We start from the raw sequence: 13,732 nt of genomic DNA on the forward strand, positions 1-13,732 counted from the left end.
TGGTCATCATGCAGCTGGTACGTACTGCTGCTATCGAGCAATGGCGGTAAAGGAAGTACAGTTTTGTGGATTTGGTGCAAGTTAAGTAGGTTGCTTTATCTTGGATAGTGTTAAGCTTGACAGTTAGAGTCATAGAGATGTACAGCGTGGAAACAGACCCTTCGGTCCAACCCGTCCATGCTGACCAGATATCCCAACCCAATCTATTCCCACCTGCCAGCACCCAGCCCATATCCCTCCAAACCCTTCCTATTCATATAGCCATCCAAATGTCTCTTAAATGTTGCAATTGTACCAGCCTCCACCACATCCTCTGGCAGCTCATTCCATACACGTACCACCCTCTGCATGAAAAAGTTGCCCCTTAGGTCTCTTTTATAACTTTCCCCTCTCACCCTAAACCTATGCCCTCTAGTTCTGGACTCCTCGACCCCAGGGAAAAGACTTTGCCTATTTATCCTATCCATGCCCCTCATAATTTTGTAAACCCCTATAAGGTCACTCCTCAGCCTCCGACACTCCAGGGAAAACAGCCCCAGCCTGTTCAGCCTCTCCCTGTAGCTCAGATCCTCCAACCCTGGCAACATCTTTGTAAATCTTCTCTGAACCCCCTCAAGTTTCATAACATCTTTCTAATAGGAAGGCTGTTGCAGCGAGGTGATGAATTCTTGTTGTTTGGATGCCACTGTCTGGAAAGCATGATCAATAGAAACTTTAAAAACAAAATTGTCTAAGTATTTTAAGAAAGATGATGATGGAGTCCTGGAAAAGGACAATTGGTGTCCTTTTGTGCTCATCATTCCACTCTGGTGGGAGGAAAGTTCCTTCTTTATCATATGATAACAAAATTAGTATTTATTTTAAAATCCAGAACTAGAGGGCATAGGTTTAGGGTGAGAGGGCAAAGATTTAAAAGGGACCTAAGGGGCAACTTTTCTCATGCAGAAGGTGGTGTGTGTATGCAATGAGCTGCTGGAGAAGTGGTGGAAGCTGGTACAATTACATTTAAAAGGCATCCAGATGGGTATATGAAAAGGAAGGGTTTAGAGGGATATGGGCCAAATGGGTCTAGATTAACATAGGATATCTGGTGGGTAAGGACAAGTTGGACCGAAGGGTCTGTTTCCATACTGTACATCTCTATGTCTGTATGGTTGTAAACCATTTTCAGGCAGTACTAGATAGTATCATGTACAAATTTGGCTGGTAGTCAGTTTGAAAACGGCTCTTCTCTACATTTGCTGCCTATCCTGCTGAATATTTCCATCACTTTTTGCTTTATTTCCAGGTTTGCAAGATCCACTGTCCTGGGCAGTGTTTAATTCGCGATAAAGATCGATGAACACTTATCACCCAAGTGCCCATTTATACCGCTTTGCGTTTGAAATAAACCACAACTCATGACTGTTGCGTTAAAATCTTTGATTTGGGAGGGCTGGCATGGTTTGCAACAAGGAAAGCAAACTATTTTTGTATGATCCAGAAACATCTGTGGAGAGGAAAACATTGTATGGCGGTACACTGTCGGAACTGTGGAGAGATGAAGCTCGGTTGGCTGGTACGGTTCTCCACGCTGCTGGCAGTAGCTGTGTAGCGCAGTGTTTAATCAGGCCACCGCCTACCTAACCCGGACAACTTGCTGGTGTATTGACGCCTCATGTAACCTACCGGCATGCCGCTGTTAGCCTGTTTCTCCATCCTCTCCATTTCCCTTCGGCGACGCACCTCCCACACCGGGGTCAGAGGTGACGCACGGGATGAAGATGGCGCCGCCCGTGGAGACGGTCCACGTTGCTCGCTGTGCGAACCGCACTCCGCACGCGCTGTCCTGGGGCCGAGGGGGGCGCGTGGCGTTCGCCAGCTGCCGCTCGGTCGTGCTTTACGAACCGGAGGTAAATGTCTCTTTGTTTAAATCGGGGCAGTTTAACCGTCAGCAGTGGCGCGAGCCGCCGGCCACGCAAGGAGCGGCCTGCCTCTACCCGTCTGCTCCTAGAACTGGGAGGGACAGTTTATTGTCAATCTGAGCCATGTAGGAGGGGTGGAGCAACGGAAACAGTTTATTGGAATTTTGAGTTTAAAGTTGTGAAGAGGGGCGGACGTGCTCCGAATGCGTACGCTGTACACTTAAGGTTTGCAACACTTTGCCTCCTTCACCGAGTGTGTTCCTCACTTTGAACCTATTCCTGTTAGTTTTGGTCCATAAATTGTCCTGTCTGTATTGCTATGCTACAACTGATGTGTTTTGCACCCCCAAGCTGATTGAAAATTCCATTGCAAGTCGTGCAAAAGAGAGCAGTGTCAACTAACAAACACTGAAATTGTTCGAGAAACTTCAGCAAGTCTGGCAGCATCTGTGGGAAGAAAGCAAAGCTAACGTTTCAAGTTCAGTGACTCTTCAGCCTCACATTTTTTTTGTACACCTTGTACAACGTTTTCAAAGTTAAAAATCACACAACACCAGGTTATAGTCCAACAGGTTTAATTGGAAGCACCCTAGCTTTCGGAGCGCAGCACCTTCATCAGGTGATTTTTAACTTTGTACACCCCAGTCCAACACCGGCATCTCCAAATCATGACAAGGTGTACAAATCTTTTATTTTTTTGTTTTTACACTATTGTTAATTTTTTTAACCCCCACACTACCACCTAACTGCGATAGTGCTTATTTTTCCCCAGCACCCATGTGTGTGTGCAGGTGTGAGACACAGTGAAAGACACAAGGTGCAAGAATCTTTTATTCAATTTCCACCACCAGGAAGAAAAGAAACACCCAAGTGGCCGGTGATAAGCAGCGCCCTTCACATCAAAGGGCAATGCTGTGTGATCAAGTAGTGAAGGGGAATACTCTCCAGTCTGATTTCCAGCACCCACAATTGTTTGTTAATTCAAGTAGCTATTTAGTCCCATTGCAAGTATGTTTTTGTAACAAATAAAGGATAAAACTCAAAACGACTAAATATTCTGAATGACTTTTTTTAATCCAGGGTTGCTGGAGCAAGTATGAAATTACTGCTTAATTAAATTTAAGTTTTCATTAATTTGGAGTGTTGGCAATAATCAAACGTGTTTTGTTCGAAGGCAGGTCATCAGGTTCATTATCTGATTTTCAGCCTGAGCTGTTTTCTCTAGGATTCTTCTGTGGTGATTTGCTAGAATCCAGAGCGTGCTTAATCTGGAATGGGAATTTAAACATACACTGTGACATTACTTTGAAACAGTCAACAGGTCAGGCAGCATCTGCTAAGAGGCATACATTTGATGTGTAGATAAATTATCAAATGAGAGATGATAGTATAACAGTCATGTCATTGAAAGTGTAAAGCATTTTGTCCAGGTTGAAGCCCACATTGTTGCTCAGGGAATATAGGTTCAATCACAAATTTGAATTCAACCACTGTAATAGATTTGGAACAACAAGCTGGGCTGTCATATGCTAACAGTGATCAAATATTGTAAAAAAACCCCATTGGGTCTATTAATGTCCTTTTGGAGAAGGCAATCAGCTGTGCTTGCCTGGTCTGGCCCACCTGTGATTCTAGCTCACAATAATGTGGTTGACATTGAACTGTCCCAAAATGAAAGGTAATTAGAGATAATTTTGAAAGTAGCATGCTGTCCTGAGCCATAAATAACACTGATCGAGGCTTTAATTTCCTTTCCCAGGCTGATCAGGAATCTTTCCCACTCTTAGGACCTGCTGTTGTATGTATGCTGAAAGGATTTTGAGATAGATACTCAAATTATTTGGTTGCATTATTGCAACACTTTTCTTGGTCATCAAGTCCTGGCATGGGATTTTAACTCAGAGCTTCTAGCTTGGAGACAGAGATGCTACCAGTGCAATACAACAAATATGCTATTGCTTCCTAAATGCAATTCTTCCTTCCCATTACATCATGTTTGGGCCATTTTAATCTCTTTTTTTGTCAAGCCTTAGCACTGAATCAGCTCTTACCAAAGACACAGATGACATCGTCTATGAGCGTGATGAAACAAATTTATTTCTCCTCCTCATTCTTAACCTATCTTCAGTCCTTAACATGGCTCACGATGTTACCCCTTTCTTAATGGTATTCATCTTTTCTCCATTCCTTCTTGACTGGGTACTTATCTGGATGCATTCCAGTCTATCCAGTTTGAGTGAGAGATTCGCTTGTGTGGAATTTCTTCATTCTCTTGCATTATTAATTAGCATTTCCCTAAGGATAAAGTATTGGCCTTACCTCCTTGGCACTTGGTGACATCGCCCAAAGCCATAAAGTTAGGTTTGATACACATGTGGTTGGCACCCAGCTGTACCTGTCAATATCTCTCTACTATTCTGTTGATTTGTTATGTCCTTTGTTTAACATCCAGCACGAGATGGAAAGATGATTCCTCCAATTAAATTTTGGGAAGCCATTGTGTTTGCTATCTTGCAACAAAGTCCATGGGTCTTTCTGGTCACTGTCTGAGAATGAAACAAGCTGTTTGCAATCTTCGCATCCTTTTGAGATAAATTATTGTTCCCATATTCACTTGATTGTTAGGACTGCCCATTTACACTCAAGAGAATGTACTATATTTGTCCATGCTTCATCTTATTGGCTGCTGACATCCTCTTCTATGCCTTCTGTTAAATTCAGATTTCACTTTTCTAGTATTCTCATGGCCTATAACCCAGCTGCTGCCCTCCATAAGTTCACTCAAAGCTCTTCTGCCAGTATCCCAACTTGCACTAAGCCTTGTATATTAGTCAGGCCTACGCTTTCTGATGAAAATTGGTCCTTGGTTTGATGACTCCTTGATGCAGAAATTCAAATTTTCAAATTCCTCCAAGGCTTCCTTCCTCCCTACCTCTGTAACTTAGTCCATTCGAATGATCCTTCAAGATATCTATATACTTCCAGTTCTGGCCTCTTACATCTCCCTGGTTTTCATCAGTCTACCACAGTGGCCATACTTTCAGTCTGGAATGCCGTTCTGAAAATGAAAATGCTTGGCCATCTTTTTTTGTCCTTTTAAGAAGCTCCTGAAATCTGTAACCATCCTTCAGAGTCATAGAGATCAACAGCATAGAGAAAGGCTCTTAGGACCATTGAGTCAAAAACTAACACTTAACTGTTCTAATCCCATTTTCAAGCACTTGGCCAATTGCCTTGTCTGCCTTGGCATCGCATGTGTACATCTAAATACTTCTTAAATGTTATGAGGGTTTCTACCTTTATCATCCTTTCATCAGTGAGTTTCAGACCCCTACCGCCTCTGGCTGAAACATTTATTTCCTTCAATCCCCTCTGAACCTCCTGCCCCTCAAATCCATGCCCCATGGTCATTGATCCCTCCACCAAGGAGAAAAGGTTTTTCCCATCTAAACTGTCTATGCTCCTCATAATCACAATCATGTCCTCCCCTCAGTCTTCCCTGCCCCAAGGAAAGCAACTCCAGTCTGTCCAATTTTTCTTCTTTGATGATACTAAGATGTGTAATTTTCCCTGATTTTTAAAAAAAAAAATAAGAGCTTGAGACAGAGGTTTCGAGCACTTTGCTTCAAGCCAATAAAATAAACAGTTTGTGAGGCATCGGGGCTTTATATAAAAAAAAATGATGGAGCATTAGAAGCAACTTGAGTGGGAGTGGTCAAGCTCCCACTGAACCGGGATTTTTTGTTTAGCTTTCAGTAACTGTTGGGGTTGTGAAAGCTGCTAGATCTCTCTGTCTCGCTCTCTTTGCTGCAGCTAGAATTGTATGGGAGACAATCTATTTTATTGACTTTGCCTTTGGCAAGAGTGTATTTTTGGGACGTTACTGTATTGGAACAGTTAATGAGTAGTTTATTATTTTAAATATTTTGATAGAATTACAATTAAGCCATTTTTCTTTTATTTTCAATTTGTCTGTAATTTAACTATGGCATATGAATAAAAAGTATGTTTTGCTTCAAACTTGGTAGTTTGACCAATTGAATTGCATCCGGATCACAATGTGCTTTTAAAAGTGGCGAGTGCTTTTAAAATAAGAAATAGTTAGAGTCCATGCTACCTCCTTGACATGTTTTGAGGGATTTGGTCTGATCCATAACACTTCATAATTAAATTTCTCTAGCTCAGACAATATCCTGGTAATTCCGAGCCTCAGGTTCTGAAGAAGGGTTGCTGGACCCGAAATGTTAACTCTCATTTCTCTCCACAGATGCTGCCAGATCTGAGTTTTTCCAACAATACCTGTTTTTGTTACTGATTTCTGACATCTGCAGTTCTTTCAGTTTTTTTAACCTGATAATTATCCTCTGCACCCTCTCTAGTCCAGTCACATCCCTCCTAGAATATGAATTCTAGAACTGCACATAATACTCTAGCTGTGGCCTAACCAACATTATATATAGTTCCAGCATTATGTCGCAGCTCTTAAATCCTATGCCTCAGCTGATTAAGGCAAGTATACTGCCTTCTTAACTACTTTATCTATTTGTCCCAATATCAAGGGATTGATGGATGTGCATACCAAGGTTCCTCTGATTCTTGGTGCTTCTCAGGGTTCTACCTTGCATCATGTATTCCCTTGCTTTGTTTGTAGTACCCAAGTGCATCACCCCTCACTTATCTGATTGAATTCAATTTGTCACTGATCAGTTCGCTGTACATCTCTATGACTCCATCAGTCTAATATATCTGCCTGTAATTTAAGGCTAACCTCTCCTCCCCCAACTATTTATCACCCACCAATTTTTGTATAATTCGTAAACTTATTAATCAACCCTCCAATATTCAAGTTTAACTTGTTTAAATATGCCATCAGTAGTAGGGCCCCCAACACTGATTCGTGTGGAACTCTACTGGAGTTACTGTTTCCTACCACTCAGCTAATTCTGTCTCTAATTTGCCAAATTTCCTTTGATCCTGTGGGCTCTTACCTTCGCAATCAGTCTCCCATGCAGGACTTTACCAAAAGCTTTACTAATATTTAAGTATATTCGTTCAATGCATTGCCCTCCATATACACCTGGTTATCTCTTTGAAAAATATAAATCAGGTTTGACAGGCATGCGCTCCCCTTGACTAAACCATGCTGACTATTCTTGACTAATCCTTGCCTCTCCAAGTGTAGATTAATTCCATCCCTCAGGATTGCTTCCAATAATTTCCCCACCACTAAGATTAGACTGACTGGCCTATAGTTTCCTGGTTTACTCCTAGTTCCCAATGGTGTTACTTTGGCTGCCCTCCAGTCATTTGGCACCTCTCCTGTGGTCAGGGAGAAATTGAAAATTATTGCCAATGCCACTGCTGCTTCCTACTTTGCATCACTCAACTGCCAGGGTAACACTTCTTCCGGCCCTGGAGATTTATCTAGTTTTAAGCCTGCCAGACCACTCAGAGCTTCGTCTCTAGCTATGCTAAATTCTTTTATTATACCATCTTCTCCCTGAGTAAAAATTCTGGATTAGTGGTGCTGGAAGAGCACAGCAGTTCAGGCAGCATCCGAGGTGATTTCAGTGCCCAAATTGTCCCTTTCACTCATGAACATCAACGCAAATTATTCACTTAGAATTCTGCCCACGTGCTCTGGCTCCATGTACAAATTACCATTGTTGTCCTAAATGGGCCTTTCTTTTTGTAGTTATATTTTTACTTGTAAAATAACTTAAGATTTTACTTTATGTGCTTGTTCTTTCATGCCCATTTTGCTTTCTTGATTTCCTTTTCAATTTTCCCCTTGCACATTATATGCTCTGCTTATTTGCGCCTAGTTTTTGCCAGAAGGCTCCATTTTTGCTCTTTATCCAATCCTGTATTTGCCTTGTCCGGGGTTCACAGGACTTGTTGGTCTCACCTTTGTCTTTGTCGGAAGACGTTGGCCCTGTACTCTTCCCATTTCCTTCCTGAATGCATCCCACTACTCTGACACAGATCTAACCTAAATCTCTGGCTTCCCCCAGTTTATAACTTGGATTTCAGGACCATTCTTGTTCCATAACAATCTTGAATTAAATGTGATGAAAGACTTAAATTATTGCGGGATGTGGGATGTTCTAAAAAATATCTGAACCATTTGGGTTTATGAGCAGGGTACAAATAGTGATCCAAAATGAGTTGTCTATGCACATAGTATGAGAAATAAAATGTGTGAGAAGTGTAAATTCAGAGCAAAGAGTGTGATCTCATAGTCATTGCTGTAACCCCATTAAAAGCTGGATATGATCAAGAGCTAAACATTGTAGTTCATAAAATATTATGTGGCTAAAATATTTTAATCTGCACAGATTGGAGGAGTAGAAGAACTCAAGTACTGAGGATAATGTGACATTTTCCCAGAACATTAACAGACTTTTTGATGAATAACAAACTGGATTAATTATTAGCTATTCTACTGAAAAGAACTATAGTGCAAATAGAGATCATAAAATGAATTAATTTGGTACTACTTTTGTAAAATTAAAATGGATGTCACATACTGTTGAGTATCAAACTAGGCAAACTGATGTTCAATTGGGTAAAGCTTTGTGCCTTTTAGTTTTTCACTGATTAGTTGGCATACACCTCTGCCTTGATTTGGCTTATATCTATCTTATATCTGAGCTGAAAACCAAGTACACCATAGGCAATTGTAGTAATATGTATTAGTGCTATTAACTGATCACTCAACAAGTTGTCTTTGCTATTTTAAATGTCTTTGGTCCAACAGAAAGCAAGTGTGACTGAAATTCTGAATGGACATAAAGGAAGAGTTAACTGTGTGCAGTGGGCTCATAGAGATGATTGTGGTAAGTATTGAAGAATGGTGTTATTTCTAACAGGCAAAGTGAGCATTTTGTTGAGAAGAAAATAAATCAAAAATTGTAATTATGGATTTTATATTGAAAGTTTCATAACTTGAAAAGCTATTTGATGCAGGTTGTATGTTCTAAATTGCTAAATTTGAACTGTTTGATACTAGGACATTGCCTCATATATTTTTAATCTCTCAGTTTAGAAGTATCTGAGGGACTTGAATTCTCAGCTTCTGACCTAGAGTTAGGGACACTACCACTGCATTAGAAGAGCTCTAAGATATCGCTTGCACATTACAGTCATTCTTGTTTTTTGCTCCTAGGAAATTAACTTTTAAATTATTTCAGCTCTCTTTAACATTGCTGGATTATCACTATGGAATTCGATTTCTGATTGGGTTGCCTATTCAACTTTAGAATTTATGAGCGAAAAATGTGATGGATGAGAATTTTAGCAATTTGTTAAGACAACATCTCATTTCTAAATATTTTTAATCACCCTGTCCAGATATGTTATGACACATGACTGGGGTTGGTAGGACTTGAACCCGGAACCTTTTATGTAACAGTGGAGACAATATCACTATGCCATGAGAGTCAAAGTTGTAATTATTTTTAATCAATCCTTTTGGACATAATATAGCTCAGTTAAAGGCTGACAACTTAACACATTCTCCTGCATCCCTTGGGCTTTAACTTTTCTTAACATCCGCTGTGAGGGTCCTTTTCAAATGCTTTCATAAAATCCATGCAGACAACATCTGCTGCACTATCTTTATCAACCCTCCCTGTTACTTCCTGAAAAGTTTAATTATGTTAGGAAGACAGAACCTTCTCTTAACAAAACCACACTGACTACCATTGATTAACCTGTGCTTTTCCAAGTAACAGTTAATTCTATCTCTCAATATTACTTGCTCACCTGAGATCAGACTGGAGAACCTTTAATTATTTGGCTTGTCCCTTGCACCCCTTTTCAGTAATCATCCAATGTCCATACACCTCCAATCCTGTGGCATCTCTCCTGTATCTAGTGACGATGTGGAGATACCGGTGTGGGACTGGGGTGGGCAAAGTTTAAAAATCACACAACACCAGTTTATAGTCCAACAGGTTTATTTGGAAGTATAAGCTTTCGGAGTGCTGCTCCTTCAGGTAGCTAGTGGCGCAAGGTCATAGGATTTAATGTAAAAGATCAAAGTGTCATACTGTACTTTTACTATAAATTCTATGTCCTATGATCCTGTCCCACTAGTTACCTGACGAAGGATTTGTACTTCCAAATAAACCTGTTGGCCTATAACCTGGCGTTGAGTAATTTTTGACTTTATTTAGTGACGATTGGAAAATGATCCACTGATCATCCGCTGTTTCTTCCCTGGCTTCCTTTAACAGCTTAGGGTACAATTCGTCCGTCCCTGGTCATTTTATGTACCTTCAAGGAGGTTGTACCTCCAATGCTTCCCTTCTCCTTGTGCTTATTTTATCTAATATTTCACACTCCTCTTTAACTGGAATATCTGCATTATCCCACCCTTCTTTGAGAAGACAGAGACAAAACACTCATTAAGGTTCCTGTCCACATCTTCTACATCCACAGACAAGTTACCATGTACATCTCTAATAGGCATTTCTATTGTCATCTTTTAGTTCTTACTGTACTGATAAAACATCTTTGGATTTACTTCAGTTTTATTGACTGGTATTTTTTCATATTGACTCTGTTTCCTAAATTTTTTTCATTTCACCTCCTGTAGTGTTATCAAGTCATAGAGATGTATAGCATGGAAACTGACCCTTCCGTCCAACACATCCATGCCGACCAGATATTGTAAATTAATATCCCATTTACAGCACTTGGCCCAAATCCCTCTAAACCCCTCCTAATCAAGTATCCATCCAAATGGTGTTTAAATGTTGTAATTGTACCAGCCTCCATCACTTCCTCTGGTAGCTCATTCTATACACATACCAGTCTTTGCATGGAAAGGTTGCCCCTTCGGTCCCTTTCAAATCTTTCCTCTTTCTCGGTAAACCTATGCCCTCTAGTTCTGGACTCCCCAAACCCAGGGAAAAGACCTTGTGTAATCTTCTAAGCTTCTTCTGAGATTGTCATAAGTTCTATTTTTCTACTTCATCTCACTCAGTATGCTTCTGGATTTGGTAGTAGCACCCTTTTACTTTGTGGGTCCATGATTACATTATACCTGTACAATTTTGCTTTTCATTGTCCCCCACTGATTTACTGCTGACTTTTCTTCAAGTTGCTGAAATCAGTCCACTTTTGCCAGATTGTCTCTTTGCTTTCCCCCAGTTTAGAACTTTTATTCCTCTTCAACCTTTGTCCCTTTTCATAATGATGGTAAATCTAACTGTATTGTGATCAATGTCTCCAAAATCGTCAACCACTTTTCCCTCATCCACCTGTCCAACTTAATTTCCTAAGACTTAAATCTAGCCCTCACCTCCATCCAAGGCTCCAAAGGATCCTTCCATATCGACAGAAATCTATCTGTACTTCCACATATGTCATCTACTGTATCCATTGCATCCGATGTGGTCTCCTCTACATTGGGGAGACCGGACGTTAACTTGCCAATTGTTTCAGAGAACATCTCTGGGACACCCACACCAAGTAACCACACCGGCCTGTGACTGAAAACTTTACCTCCCCCTCCCACTCCGCCAAGGACATGCAAGTCCTGGACCTCCTCCATCGCCAAACCCTAACCACTTGACACCTGGAGGAAGAATGCCTCATCTTCCGCCTTGGGACCCTCCAACCACATAAGATCAATGTGGATTTCATCAGTTTGCCAATTTCCCCTGACCCCAGTCCTACCTTCCAACTTGGCACTGCTCTCTTGATTGGTCATATCTGTCCATCTTCCTTCCCACTGATCAGCTCCACCCTCCTCTCTGACCTATCACATTCACCTCAACCTTCAATTACCTATCGCATTCCCAGCTACCTTCCCCACAGCGCCACCCCCCTCCCATTTATCTCTCAGCCCCTTTAGCCCACACGCCTCATTCCTGATGAAGGGCTTATGCCTGAAACGCCAATTCTTCTGCTCCTTGGATGCTGCCTGACCAGCTGTGCTTTTCCAGCACCACACTCTTTGATTCTGATCTCCAGCATCTGTCGTCGTCCTCATTTTCTCCTAAATCTAGAATAATCTTGCTGTGTTTGTTGTATTCTGGCCAAAGAAATCCTGAGTACGGTTCAAGAATTTGTGTTCTGAATCTTTCACACTGCATGATCTTTGGTGGAACTAACAAGCAAGGTGCATGAAGGTGAATTTGTAGAGGTAACGTACTGGGATTTCAAAAAGCATTTGATAAAGTGCCACACCAAAGGTAACTATTCAAGGTAACAACACGTGGAGGGGCATAAATAAAGGATTGGTTAGCTAACAAGAAGCAGAGAGTAGGGAAAAATGGACCATTTTCAGATTAGAGCTTAAAATATTCACAATGTATGTAAATGACTTGACTGAAGAAACCAAATGTCTGGAAACTAAATTTGTTGATGACATCAAGATAGGTAAGAAAATGACTGAGTCTCCAAGGGGTATTGACAGTTTAAGTGAGCCCTCAAAAATTTAGTGTACAGAGTGTAGTAAAGAGGGATCATGAAGATCTGGTATATGAATCACAAAACATTAATATGCAGTTACAATATGTGATTAGATGATAACTGGAATGTATTTATTTGTGTTTATTGAAGGAGAATGGAGTGTAAAAGTTGGCAAAATTTACTGCAGCTTTATGGGGCATTTTTTGGTCTCCTTATTTGAAAGAAGATATAATTGGATTACAACAGTTCAGAGAACATTGCCTTCACTCTTTCCTGTGATGAAGAGATTAGTGAAACATAGAAAGTGAATTGTTCTATACCTAATGAAGTGGAGAAGAGTGAGAGGTGAACTAATTGAAATATAAAAGACCCTGTGGGTTCCAGAGGTTGTTTCATCTTGTCGGGGAGATGATAACAAGGGGACAAATTCTAAGCATGACAAGTATCCCTTTTAAGACAGATGCAATTATTACATGAAATTCTCAGCTTCAGAAGGCAAAGCAAGATGATGAAAGGCCGTTGGGTTAGGTGGAAATGAGGAATTTGAAACACAAACAGATTGGCATGACCTTACGTCCACAATACTGTTACAGAGAGGGTTCTGGGATTTTGATTCAGTGACAGTGAAAGAATGGTGACACATTTCCAAGTCACGATGGTGTGTGGCATGGAGATGAACTTGCAGGTGGTAATATTCTGCTGCCTTTGTCCTAGATAGTGGTGGTTGTGGCTTTGGTACAAATGAGCCTTTGGAAATTGCTGCGCTACTGCACCTGTGTATCAATGGGCAAGGGGGTGGAAGACCGGCTTGTAAGGATATTGGAGCGGGAGGGGGAGGATCCAGTTGTTGTGGTCCACGTTGGGACTAACAACATAGGCAAAGCTAGGGTGGAGGACCTGTTTGGGGATTATCAAGCACTATGAAGAAAATTGAAGTACAGGTCCTCAAAGGTCATAATCTCCGGATTACTGCCTGAGCCATGTGCCAATTGGCATAGGGATAAGAAAATTAGGGAAGTAAACACGTGGCTAAGGGATTGGTATGGGAAAGAGGGATTCCATTTCAAGGGGCATTGGCATCAGTTTTGGAACCGGGGGGGATCTGTACCATTGGGACGGTGTCTACCTGAACCGATCTGGTACCAATGTTCTAGCGAAGAGGATAAATAGGGTGGTCAGTAGGACTTTAAACTTCTGAGCTGGGGGGAAGGGAAAATGAAAACGACAGGGAGTAAATGGAAAGATAAGCAGGAGGATAGCATGTATGCAGGTGGATTTAACCTTGAGGCAGATTAGGAATGCAACAAAAAGGAAGGATAACTTAGGACATCTTATGACTTCCAATATCTCTAATGAAAAGAATGTTAGCATTAAGGCACTTTACCTGAATGCTCGTAGCATTC

General features: G+C 41.1%; 1 protein-coding gene across 2 annotated transcripts in view; it reads left to right on the plus strand.

The window, feature by feature from the left end:
• Positions 1–1,157: 1,157 nt before the first annotated feature.
• elp2 (elongator acetyltransferase complex subunit 2) overlaps positions 1,158–13,732 on the plus strand; it is a 148,133-nt gene continuing 135,558 nt past the window's right edge. The window contains exons 1-2 of one of the 2 annotated variants that reach the window (XM_043689953.1): positions 1,158–1,892; positions 8,665–8,743. In XM_043689953.1, the coding sequence (XP_043545888.1) occupies positions 1,758–1,892; positions 8,665–8,743 (214 nt within the window). In that variant the 5' untranslated portion in view covers positions 1,158–1,757. The remainder of the gene's footprint in view (positions 1,893–8,664; positions 8,744–13,732) is intronic. The other variant, XM_043689952.1, reaches the window with a different exon arrangement.

This window comes from Chiloscyllium plagiosum, chromosome 5 (assembly GCF_004010195.1).
Source record: "Chiloscyllium plagiosum isolate BGI_BamShark_2017 chromosome 5, ASM401019v2, whole genome shotgun sequence".
Lineage (NCBI taxonomy): Eukaryota > Metazoa > Chordata > Chondrichthyes > Orectolobiformes > Hemiscylliidae > Chiloscyllium > Chiloscyllium plagiosum.